This window comes from Mauremys reevesii, linkage group 4 (assembly GCF_016161935.1).
Source record: "Mauremys reevesii isolate NIE-2019 linkage group 4, ASM1616193v1, whole genome shotgun sequence".
Classification (NCBI taxonomy): domain Eukaryota; kingdom Metazoa; phylum Chordata; order Testudines; family Geoemydidae; genus Mauremys; species Mauremys reevesii.
Window position 1 is genome coordinate 146,376,327 of NC_052626.1, and position 13,241 is coordinate 146,389,567.

Below are 13,241 nucleotides of genomic sequence, written 5' to 3' on the forward strand. Positions count from 1 at the left end.
ATTCAGAGTTACAACAGACTGGATTACAGCAGAGAGAGAAAGAGAGACTGGATCACTGTGAGTTGGTGACATGTTCAGGTGAGCTACCAGAGGAGTTACTTGGCCAGAACTGTTTAAAGCAACTTATACAGTAGAGGGGGAAGAAACTTTCCCAAATGATCAGCAGTGTCATTATTGCTTCTTAAATATGGAAATAGAGCTCACATGTGTCACGGCTGCAAGATAATTGCACCTTTGGCACGTTGCATGGTCTGCTCAAGGGATATCTTCAACAGGGCCGCCCAGACGGGGGGGGGCAAGAGGGGCAATTTGCCCCAGGCCCCGAGCCCCACGGGGCCCCCACCAGAGTTTTTCGGGCCCCGGAGCGGGGTCCTTCACCCCCGCCGGGGGGGCCGGCAACCTCTTGTGCGGCCGGGCGCAGGAGCTTCTGCAGCTCCCGGTCTTCGCCGGCGGGGGGTCCTTCCGCTCTGGGGCGGAAGGACCCCCCGCTGGCGAATTACCGCCGAAGACGGAGCGGGACCCGCCGCCGACGTGCAGCCCGGTCTTCGGCGGCGGCGGGGCCCTTCCGTTCCGGGACCCGCCGCGAAGTGCGAAGACCGCGGCGGGGCACCCTCTGCCAAATTACCGCCGAAGACCGGGCTGCGCTTCGGTGGCGGGTCCCACTTCGGCGGTAATTTGGCAGAGGGGTGCCCCCGCCGCGGGTCTTCGGGGCACTTCGGCGGCGGGTCCAGAAACGGAAGGGCCCCCTGCCGCCGAAGACCCCGGGCCCCGGAATCCTCTGGGCGGCCCTGATCTTCAAGGTCTCAGGCCTCCAGCCATCACCTCTCTCTAGACAGGGAACCACATGCCTCACCCTCCAGACCAGTTCACTGTGACTATCCCAAGCAGCTCTAATGAATAGACAGCCCCTGCTCTATAATTTCTCTCCAACGGCAATTGTAATCCGTGTCTAATAGTGAATATCTCTTTAAGAGACCCTCTTTGGGGAGGGTAGGAGTGAATTGTGTCTGGGTCATTGTTGCTGGGCAGATTTAGCCCTCCACCTCCAGAAGCTACTGGAATTGGGTGTGGTAGTTTTGGGTCTGCTCCAATAGGTTCCCCGTTGCTGAGGTCAGACTCCATGAGGGGGAGCAGTCAGGGGAGCTGCTTTGCAAAGGGCCATGTGCCCTGTATGAGTTGGGAGAAGCTTAGCCCAGGAGCAGGAAGCAGGCTGGTGCACTTAACCCTGGAGCATTTTGCAGCAGTTTAGTGATAATGTTACCCTCCAACAGGGAAGCCCTGGCAGCGTTAATTATAGCCAGGGAAAATTGAGAGGGGAAAATAACAATTTCTATTTTAATTCTGTGCTTTGAATCTGGTTTCAATTTTAGCCAAACTGTTCTAGTTAAATTGTCTCAACTAGTCGGAGTCACCAACTTTTCTGTAAACGTAGGAATGGGGACAGAGTCATTTCTATTTTGCTAGTCTCAGTTTTGTATTTTCTTGTAACAGGGTTTTCTTTAAATCTATACATTTAAGTGCCACCCAGTCACAGCACGCAACCCTGCACCCCCTCCTGCATCCCAGCCCTGAGCCCCCCCACAACCAAACTCCCTCCCAGAACCCACACCCCCTCCCGCACCGAGCCCCTCCTGCACCCCAACTCCCAGCCCTCAGCCCCCTCCTGCACCCTAACCCCTTTCCCCAGCCTCAGCCCAGAGCTCCCTCCCACGCTGCGAACTCCTAAGCCCCAACCCAGAGCCTGCATCCCCTGCCCCATCCCGGTGAAAGTGAGTGAGGGTGGGGGGGATGGAGTGAGTGGGGGTGAGGCCTTTGAGAAGGGGCAGGGCAAGTGTTTTTGCATTTTTCGGATTAGGCAGCTGGGAACCCTACAAAACACACCCTTCACAATTAACACCCCTCCCAAGCTCCCCTCAGCCAACTGACCCCCCCAAATCCTCCCCTCTCCAATTGATCCCTCCTACCAAGCTCCTCCCTGGCCCCATTCTGAATCCCCCCCTCTAGCCCCTGAGGGATTCCCTGAGCTCAACCCCTCCCCCCTGCTCCCCTGGGGGTCAGCTATGTCAGTTTAACTGTCACCTCAGGGACATTCTGAGCTTCCCTCCCCCCAAGGGGCCACCTGGGCCCTTGTTTGCTTCAGGGGATGGGGACTTATTTGCATAAAGGAGTCTGGAGCAGCCAATCAGGGGCTGGGCTGGGTGCCAGGGGGCTTTGAAGGGCTCCCCAGGGCTCAGGGCTTGCAGACCCCTGGCAGGGCTGTGCCTGTGCTAGGAGCCTTGGCTGCAGGGTCCCAGGCAGTGGCAGGGGGAGGCTGCCCCAGGCAGATGCTGTGGGCTCAGGGGCAGTGGAAGACTGCTGTGCCCAGAGCTGGCTGCATGGGGAGGGCCGGAGCTGGGGTTTCTGGGAATGGGAGCTGGGAGTCCAGGAGCAGAGCTGGGCCCTCGTTGGGACTGGAGCCCCCATGTCAGTCACAGCTGTGCACCCCTCCCTTCCTGTGTTGTCTTTCCATTGATTTCAATGGGCTTTGGGTCAGGCCCTCAGCCATTCTATGAGGAGCCTAATTCCATGTTCCTGATAATACAGTGGCAACCTTCTTTGTTCATCGCTCTCTCAACAGCCTCATAGTGGTTCAGTCCAACTGATTAATTTTGCACGAACCACACACTGATCCCTGTGATTCACTGTGAGGAAAATGTTGTTTACCCCACCCCAGCTTCACCAGTGCAGAAGGCACTCGGAGACCACAGAACAGGCTATAAATGAGGAGGTTCCAACAGACAGGGGAAGTGGTGTACATGCCCTATGCAGTGTGGGGCTGGTAAGCCAGCCTGTTTCCCACCAGAGGGCTAGAACTATTTCTCATACATCTAAACTGTACCCATGAGCAGTGATTTCAGCAGAGGAAGAGTCTGGATGGACTCCAGCTGAAGATTCCTACAAGCAAGGGGAGGGAAGATGATGTTTTAGACCCAGCAGACTGTATAGATTTGGTGATCAAAGACTCTAACTGAGACTTAGGTGCACAAAACCTAAGCTTTTGGGAACTTTCAGTTTCTTCTCACTGTATTTCTGTGGGGACTGAACTGTTCAGCTTTTCATTTGTTTTCTTTATGTTTCTGAATAACTGTGAAGGTAATGTCCGTGAATTATAATATAGCCGTGTCATGCTGTAAAAATTAGATTGTTTGTTTCTTTGTCATAAGATTTTATAAAGTTCTTTAATTAAATTCATTACTTTAGTTCCTTTTGGGACTTGAATGTGGGGAGGTCAACCCTGTGCAATCCTTGCTGAAAATCCTTAGAGACTGAATGCTGGGTCTCCAGCTACTCTTCTATGGGAGTTGGGGAGGGGGGCACTGGAGAAGTGTAATGAAGTGAACTCTAGCCCACCCAAAGGTTACACAATGACAATGATTTGCCAGTGAACCAAACAGCTCTTTCAAATTAAACACATTTATTCAGGGTAAGACCAACCAGAGACAACATATGCAAAACAATAAACATTTCCATGTCTACTAAATGTACCAGAAATCACTCTTCACTCCTTTGGGGCCCTGGCAAATCCCTTCTGCAGCATTGGGGCACCAGACAAAAACTGTGTGGGGACATCTGAAGTGTCAGCGCTGGGCCCCAGGCAAGGCAGAGAGACAGCAGGTTCCAGTTCTCAGGACAGGTGCTGGACAGCAGATCTGCACCTCGAAGAGTATGCCTTGCACCCCAAGATTGGGGCAGAAGCTGACTGCAGGCCCGGCAGCTTGAAACCCCTGAGATCCAGAGCAGCAGAGGCTGGATTCCTCTCAAAGCAGGTTGGTAGGGGGCGCCCAACTGGCTCTGTGACAACATGTATTAAAGTGAGAGTGGAGGGAAATAAAAATAAGGATGAAACTGTAGATCACAGACAGGAGTAGGGGCTGAAAGGCACCAGGGAAAGGAGCACAGAGAGAGAATGAAAGACACTCAGTCTAAGGTTCAGAAAACCAGGAACTCTAAAGGAATCGAAGCTGAATCTGCTCCCAGTGGCTCCTGCATATGGAGAGGGAGGAGTTTATAATATTGGAACAGTTTACCAAGAGTCGTGGGATTCTCCATCACTGACAATTTTAATCAAGATTGGGATGTTTTTGTAAAAGCTCTGTTCTAGGTATCTTTGGCTTATGCTCCTTCTGGCCTGGTGTTATAGTCTAGCCTCCTGTATATGAACACAATTGTCCCTTCATTCTGGGATGCGAACACCCTAGCTGGGATGATGCTCAGAATCAGGAATGCAGAGGGAGGGCAGAGATGAGATGCACGATCCTGTAGGAGGAAGCTGATCTTATCCCACTGGCTCAATTCCTGACCTGCCTCTGTAGCCTGATTTAGTGTTAATAATATTAATTTTGGATAGTACGGGTTTTAGGTTCACCAGTCTGTTTGATCAGGGAAGATAAGTTCTTGTCCCAAATCAGGCTCCACAGAATTTACAAAGGACCCTTGGGGGTATGACAGAAGCTTACACTGAGACAGATATAGCCTGTAAAGATTTTTGCCAAAATCACGAAATAGTAATGAAATGGTAAAATAACTAGCTACAAAGTCACAATTGCATTTCTACTACTCAAAAGATACATATGGTAATATAGTATGATATGACACAAAAACTTTGCTTAATATACTCACACCCTTCTCGATACAACCTGGTGGTAAGAGCCACAGTGACCAGCCTCGTGGTTCACGCGCTTTCACCCTTGGAGTGAGAGATGCAGAATCTAATGCTAAGAGCTATCAAAGTGCTAAATTAGGGTTTACTTACTAACTTAAACTTAAAATCAAACCCAATACACAAACTAAGAATAAAAGCTTAGGGAAACCAAGCTTAAGCCTAACTCCCCTGGAATTTAGGAAAGTTTAAGAACAAGTACAGCCTAATATAGTATAGAGTTAGGAACACAATAGGGAAAAAAGGAGTAGAATAGAGACAGGAATTAGAAATAGAAGAATAATTTAGTGAGTAGGTCACCTCTTTTATAAGGCACAAATGCCAGAAATCCTTCCTCCGATGCCCCCACATTTCATTCTCACCTACAGAAATGTTAGGGGTACACTTACCCCAGGCTGCATGTTTGTGCACTACTGATGACATGTACATAGTGTTATTGCCAAGTTTCTTGTGGTGTACCTGTTGTCTGTGGGTACAAATTGGAAACCCTCCCCATGCCATTCTCCACTGTCTATTGGTCTAGATAAAGCAGGGCCGCCAGAGGACTCCAAGCCTGTCTGGCGGCAGGGGCCCTTCCAAACCCACCGGCGCTGAAGACCCGCTGGCAACCGCTCGCCGCCAAATTACCGCCGAGCACCCACCGCCGGCGCAGCCCGCCTCGCGGCCTGGCGGAGGCTCGCCGGTTCAGTACTTCGGGCGGCGGGTCCCGGAACTGAAGGGCCCTCGTCACGGTCTACCGCCACATCGGGCCGCAGGTTCGGCGTGGGTCCCACCCGCTCAGCGGATTCGCCAGCGGGGGTCCTTCCGCTCGAGCGAGGCGACCCCCGCCGCGACATCGGGAGCAGAAGAAGTTTCCTGCGCCAGCCTCGTTAGAAGACTTTTCGAGCTCCCGGAGCGAAAGTGAAGGACCCGGGCCCAGGGGCCCCAAAAACTCTGGTGGGGGCCCCTGTGGGGCTTCAGGCCTGGGGCAAATTGGGTTCTCTTACCTTCTCTCTGGGCGGCCCTGGATAAAAAAGTTCTAGACATATGCCCGGCACTTATTTATTTAGGGTAACAAGATGTAGGTCAACTTTACTTGGGTAAAAGGTCTTAATATAGATATGTTTAATTTTTCCTTAGCTTAACATACAGGTTTTGGCCTAGTTCTCTGCATTACAGCCAACTTATTTTAATAATCTGTAAACTTATTACAATACATCAAATACTTCAATTTATAAGAAAAGAGCAGGAAGGTGCCACTTAGATTAACTTTTATAGGCTAAGCACCCCCTACTGCACTTCAATCTCTCTGCCAGTTTCTGGTTGATGGCTTCCAGCACCATCGTGGGTCACTCTTCACCGATAATCATTTCCATAATGTTTGACCAGCAGGTCAAGGATCTCCACAGGCTCTGTACTTCTTCCAGGTGGCCTCATGTATGCAGGGTCGTATCCTCCAGCTCAATGTCTGCTTTGTTTCTTGAACTCTTCAGCCTCCTTTCGGAGGTTTTTCAGGGTGTCCAGGAGGTGATCTCTCTCATTGCGCCCCCTGTGCTGCTCCTAGAACATAAGCCAGCAAAGTGCCAGTCCAGCTACTCCTCACCCAGGTACCATTCCCCGCTCTTTCGGTGATCTTGCATTTTTGTCTACCTGCAACCCTGGTACTCTCCTCTCAATCCGAGTGCTCCCGCCCTGTACTCAGAGCATCACTGCCTTACCTCATCCCATTGGCCTCCTTCCTCACTCCCACCCCAGCGCTCTCTACTTCCCTTCCACGGATCCTCCTGCACATAGATGTGAGGCTTGGCATGGAAACTTCAAAAGACTGTTATATGGAGCTGTGCCAAATGCTACAGGCACCAGGATTAGCTGGACTGTACAGGTGTTACATGTATCTTCAAGGAGTTAGAGTTGTATTCTAGCTCCATGGGAAAAGCTTTGGCCTCAAGAAGTGAAATCAGTAGTCTGTTGCAGACCATATGGACAAGTAAAATCTCCAGAGAATTAATAATTCACTGGAGGGAATTGCATGCACTGGGTTCAAGAAGCCCACAAGACAAAGGGAAGTTTGTGTGGTAAAAGGTTCACCACAACTGGCTGAGAGGGCCCAGGCTTCGCATACAGAAACCGACATGAGATGCTACCAAGAAGGGCAAAGCACTGCTGGATGGGTTGAAGGGCCACGCCAGGGTCTCTGTGTAAAGACGTGAAACGAGGCTAGTGTATGGACAATGTTTATTGTTTCCTGTGATCTGTGTTTAGGCTTGGAAGGATTCAATTTTTATCAGTGATTTCACCAGACACACAAAAATGATCATGAAATATTACCATCGCTAATAATTGGAAAATTATGGATAGGCAAAATAAGAAAAATACTAGGGCTATCAAGCCGATTAACAAAATGAATCATGATTAATCGTGGTAATTAAAAATTAATGTGATTAATTGCACTGTTAAACAATAATAGAGTACCATTAATTTAAATATTTTGGATGCATTCTACATTTTCAAATATATTGATTTACCATAACAGAATACAAAGTGTACAGTGCCTACTTTATTTTTATTTTTGATTACAAGTATTTGCACTGTAAAAACAAAAGTATAATTGGTGAGGGGTAGCTTTGTTATAAGCCTGGGCTCCTGTGAAGCAGCAAAGAACTGGGCATGAGCTGTGGGTGATGCCACTGCTTGTATCCAAGAAGTGGCCCACCCACTAAAGCTCATGCTGCAAAACGTCTGTTAGTCTATATGTTACAGATTCTTTGCTGCTTCTACAAAAAGTAATAATATTTCAATTCACCTGCATACAAGTACTCTAGTGCAATGTTTTTATCATGAAAGTAACTACAAATATAGAATTATGTACAAAAACTATTAAAAATTAAATAATGTGACCTAGGAGCCTGCAACCAGCACTCAGTCCTGTTTCTGTTCAGCCAGTCACTCAGAAAGTTTGTTTACATTTGCAGAGATACTGCTGCCCACTTCTGTTTACAATGTTACCTGGAAATGAGAACAGGTGTTCTCATGGCACTGTTGTAGCCGGCGGCCACAAGATATTTATGTGCCAGATGCACTAAAGGTACATCTGTCTTCATGCTTCAGCGCCACTGTTCCAGGGGAGGCGCGCCCATGCTGATGATGGTTCTGCTCGATAACAGCCCATGCCAAGGCGGACTAATGCATGTTCACTTAATCATCTGAGTCAGATGCCACCTCAGCAGAAGGTTGATTTTCTTTTTGGTGGTTTGGGTTCTGTAGTTTCCACTGTGAATGCTGCTCTTTTAAGACTTCTGAAAGTATGTTCTACACTCTCGTCCCTCTCAGATTTTGGAAGGCACTTCAGATTCTGAAATCTTGCTGAGGCAAAGCACTGCAGCCATCTTTAGAAATCTCACATTGGTACTCTTCTTTGAGTTTTGTCAAATCTGCAGTGAATGTATTCTTAAAAAGAACATCGGTGCTAGGTAATCATAAGGAGACTGCTATTACGAAATATATACAGAATGCAATAAAACAGAGCAGGGGAGAGACATACAATTCTCTCCAAGGAGTCAATACAACGACTAATGCATTTTTTTTTAAATTAGCATCATCAGCATGAAGCATGTCCTCTGGAATGGTGGTCGAAGCATGAAGGGACATATGAATGTTTAGTATATCTGCACATAAATACCTTATGATGCCAGCTACAAAAAGTGCCATGCAAATACTCTGTTCTCACTTTCTGGTGACATTGTAAATAAGGTGGCAGCAGCATTATCTCCTGTAAATGTAAACAAATTTGTTTGACTTTAGCGACATAAACAAAGAGGAATGTCTGAGTGGACTTGTAAGCTCTAAAGTTTTACATTGTTTTGTTTGAGTGCAGTTATGTAACCAAAAATGTACATTTGTAAGTTGCACTTTCAGGATAAAGAAATTGCACTACAATTACTTGTAGGAGGTGAATTGAAAATACTATTTTTTTGGTTATGATTTTACAGTGCAAATATTTGTAGTCAAAAACAAATATACACTTTGGATTTCAATTACTACACAGAATACAAATATACAAATGTAGAAAATATCCAAAATATTTAATCGATTTCTATTGTTTAACAATTTTTAATCACAATTAATTTTTTTGAGTTAATCACGTGGAGTTAGCGCGATTAATCAACAGCCCTAAAATACCACATGAGAACTTATTAAAGTTTGTTTTAAGGGATGTTTACTTTGATGTTATTTTGGCATGTGAAGTTGACACTTTGTTTTAATGTTTGCAAACTTCAACTTTTTGATTCAACAGTTCAGTCATTTGCAGGAGGTGATAGCTCAGTGGTTTGAGCATTGGCCCACTAAACCTAGGGCTGTGAGTTCAATTCTGAGGTGGCCCCTAGGGATCTGGGGCAAAATCAGTACTATCCTGCTAGTGAACTCTTTCAAGGGTCCCTCCAGTCCTAGGAGATAGGTATATCTCCAATTATTATATTAAATAATTACTTGTCTGATACCCCTTCCTCACCGTGATAATCTCACATTATTATATAAAATGAACAGAAATAAAATTCTACCAAGCACATCTATTTTCAGAATGCTTTTGTCTGTCCTGAAATAAATGTCTTGTGCTCTGTAAAAGCTTGCTGGCCTCTGTCATGGGGTTCTGCCCTGGTAGAGAGCAGACCAGCAGAGACTGGGTCAGACCTGCTGGGATAATCAAAGTAATTTGGAGTGACTGCAAGACTAATCTGGTCTGGGAGGGACCACCTCACCCACAGAGAGGTGATGGGCTGGAGACCTGAGCCCTAAAAGGGTGCTCCTAAGACCATGGAGGGGACAGTGGTGCAGTTAATCCCAGAACTGTGACCCCCTCCTTCCCTGGCACCTCTACCTTCTTCCTCTCTTCCTTGTGATACCTTCCTACTCCAGGCCTCTGTTCCTTCCATAGGGGAATTCTCTCCTGATGTCCCTGTCCCTGACTCCCTTCCCCTGCTTGCCGAAATTAATCTTCCTGGATTGGGAGGGACCATTGTCTAGTCTTAGTTTTTTCCCCACAATAAATCCACCAACAAACTAACTATACACATTAAAGAGACAAGGCAACTGAGGTAATATCTTTTATCACCCATCCTGTCTATCTAATATCCTACGACTAACTCGGCTACCAAAACACCGTAGTATTTCATGTACATATTGCAATCTATAACTATATACATGATAGGAATTTGAAACACTGGCTAACTGAAGCAAATGCTGCAGGAAGCTTCAGCTCGCCACGGGCGGCAAGCAGTAATGGAGAAGGAGGTGGCAAACACATTCCTTTTATGGCCTCATCTAAAAGCGGTGAGAGCAGGGGTGATTGTGTCATCTAGTGGTATTGGTGGCAAAAGTCTCTGACTTGCATACACTGGGCACACGTCGCCTGCAGTGGAATGTACATGTGCACAATCACTTGAAGGACAACTGACCTGCGTGGTGTTCTCCTGACGATGCATCACGTTTAACATCTTCTGAAAGAGGGAAAAAGGATGAAACTAACTTTTTTCATAATTTTCTGCTCCTGCTGCTCCAGTGACGCTACGCAGGGCCTATTCAGATCTGATTGGCTAAGCCAGTCACATGACAGTGTGATTATCTTTATTGCTGAGAGAATAATACAACAGTTAATGACTTATTCAGATTTCACCTCTTTGGCACCTGCCTCTGAAGCATCTGTCACTGGCTGTCAATGACTGTACTCAGATACTGGACTCAACAGGCCAATGGGCTGGTCCAGCATGGCATTGTCTCTGTTCTTAGACAGACAGCTGCACTGGGTCCCTGCCCCCGCCCCCAGAACACCAAATAGTGGAAATGTAAAAACATACACACACTGATATGGCATCCACAGACATGTCACTGAACAACAGCACTTATGTCACCATTGACTGTGGTCCATTGTCTCCAATATGGTCGTGTTTTTAGAAAATGTTCCTTATTTCTTTTTCAAGAAAAACAACAAAAAAATCAAATGCAACAACCATAAAACAGTCTCAACTGTACCTGCTGTTAGGAACAAAGGTGAATACTTAAGTATCCCCAGTGATCTCTGATGGTTCTGCAAACACTACCTCTGATGGCTGCCTTTACCACCACTCAACACCATGCATCCGACGAAGTGGGTCTTCACCCACGAAAGCTCATGCTCCAATACGTCTGTTAGTCTATAAGGTGCCATAGGACTCTTTGCTGATTTTACAGATCCAGACTAACATGGCTACCCCTCTGATACTTTACCACCACTCAACACCATAGTACATTGTTTTCATAACGACATGTGAAACCCATTGTACCACAACTATAACACCTTAATGGATATTAAATTGTAGTGTATTTTCCCCATTTTTTATTATTAATTATCTGAATTGTGGTAGTGCCCAGGAGCCCCAACCATGGCCCAGGACCCATTGTGCTAGGCTCTGGATGTTATTTATTAGGTGTATTATGGTAGCATCTAGGAGACCCAGTCATGCACCAGAACCCCATTGTGCCAGGCACCGTACAAACACATGGGAAAAAAGACTGTTAAAGTCCCTAGTGAAGCTGAGTTTGACAATTCTTTCTACGATTTGCCTGGCCCACTCTTAGGAGAGGCACAGAGCACCCTGCAGTCAGGTGTCTTGCACGCCGATGTCTCCCAAGGCCATTCCCACAGACAGCTACTCAGACCATGAACTGGAAGGCAGCCCCAATTTTCAGAACAGCTATTAAACATAGGTTATTTGCCACCAACCCTTCAGACTTGCACCGACTGAAGCTCTGTTCCTGCAGAACTCTCAGCACCACAAAAGGTTTCAGGTTTCCACGCTTAGGAGCTGCTGAGTTGTACAAAGCACCCAAACCCCACAGGAGTGAATCCCCTTGCAACGAGAACTGGGCAAAAACCTTTCTGTGACTGAATTGTGAACTTCATTGCTGGGAACACCAAGAGGGTTTTATGAAGCCTTCCCATGAGAGAATACAGCATCCCACTGGGCCTACTTGGTCTCAATGTGGCCTCCCAGCGAGGTTCATCGGATGAGCTCTCTGTCACGCTGAGCTGCACACTCCTCTTCATTTCCTCGATGAAGACTTCAATGAAGGGCTGCCGATTCTCCCAACTTGTATAGGAAAATGTCAGTTTCTGAGGCAAAGACAAGGAGTTGCATCAGGGGAGACCTCACCTGAGCCAGCAGGGCAGGAAGGAATAAGGCACGTGGATCCTAATGAGTGATCCAGCTGGACACACCAGGACAGCTTTACCATATTAATTAGGAGTTAATGAATTATTAATAATATCTTTCACTTACTGCATTTAGCACTTTAATCCCAAACTGAGCAGGGATCACTCACCCGGCACTGAAATGAAGCTGCCTCAGTGGTGGTGCACGGCAGTTGTTTCACAGCTATGCAGCCGCGCTCTTTTCCATCTGTGTTTGTCCAAGGCTTTTCATCTTATATGTGGGACATCTCCACGGTGATCCCCTCTCTACAGACCTGTGTAGTTTGGCCCTGGCTATTTCAGATGGGATCTCTCTCCCTAAACTCCCACTCAGCAGTTATTCTGAGAAAGGTGAAACATGTGAGATCAACTGGGCAGATGTGCCAGGCGTATCTATCGGGGCTGAGATTTGCCAACACTATATTTTGTGGTTAATTAGATCATACCTGCACCCAGGGAGTTCCTAGCTGGGCAAATGTTTTATGAACCTCAGAATAAATAAGACCAGGTCTACACTAAAAAGTTAGCTCAACCCATCTCTGTCGCTAAGCGATGTGAAAAATCCACACTCCTGAATGACATAGTTAAGACGACCTAATCCCCGATGTAGGCAGCACTAGGTTGGCAGAAGAATTCTTCCATCGACCTAGTAAATGCTTCTAGGGGAGGTGGATTAAGTAACCTCCCAACACTGCAGTGAGTATCCACACTGAAGCGCTAGAGTAGCGCCGCTGCAGCATTTCTAGTGAAGACCCAGCCTTTGTCATGTCACCTACTTTGGGTGTTATCTCTGCCTCTGGAGAGCAGCACACCGTATAATCAGTGCCAAAGTACAGGGGCCCATTGGTTTGAGGAGGTTTGTCCACAGAAACTGACTGGTGCTTCTCCTCATGTTTTCTGATTGCCTGAAAAAATTCAAGAACCATCAGTTCTGGCATCAACCACTCCCCTCCTGTAATGGGGTCCTCCCCACCCTCCACAGGCCCTGAAGGGATTAATGTGGGTCTGAGGGGCCGATGAGGGTAACTGGCAGCACCTGGAGGGAGAGCCAAACCTAACTGAACGAGAAGCCCAGCTGGGCAGGAGTAGGCTGCATTATACAGCCAGGAAGTCTGTAGCAGAAAGAGGCTGCAGGAAGAGAAACTGCAGTCGCTCTTTGGCAGCAGAGAGGAGGGGAGGGAAAAAACCCAAGAGGGAGGATGAGCCCCAGGGTTCTAGCCCTGGAAGAAGAGTCAATCCCAGAGGAGTAGTGAGGAAAAGGAAGCCTGAGAGGACTGGGTAGGAAGCCACCCAGGGAAACAGCAGCAAGGGGTATGACTGTGCAAACCTTCGTTGCTG

At 47.3% G+C, this 13,241-nt stretch overlaps 1 protein-coding gene across 1 annotated transcript in view; it reads right to left on the bottom strand.

Moving 5' to 3' along the window:
• LOC120403214 (apoptosis-associated speck-like protein containing a CARD) overlaps positions 1–12,735 on the bottom strand; it is an 83,822-nt gene extending 71,087 nt beyond the window's left edge. Inside the window, exons 1-3 of the mRNA XM_039534073.1 lie at positions 12,680–12,735; positions 11,684–11,825; positions 10,132–10,173 (exon numbers count right to left, since the gene is read on the bottom strand). Of these exons, the coding sequence (XP_039390007.1) occupies positions 10,132–10,173; positions 11,684–11,759 (118 nt within the window). The 5' untranslated portion in view covers positions 11,760–11,825; positions 12,680–12,735. The remainder of the gene's footprint in view (positions 1–10,131; positions 10,174–11,683; positions 11,826–12,679) is intronic.
• Positions 12,736–13,241: the final 506 nt, after the last annotated feature.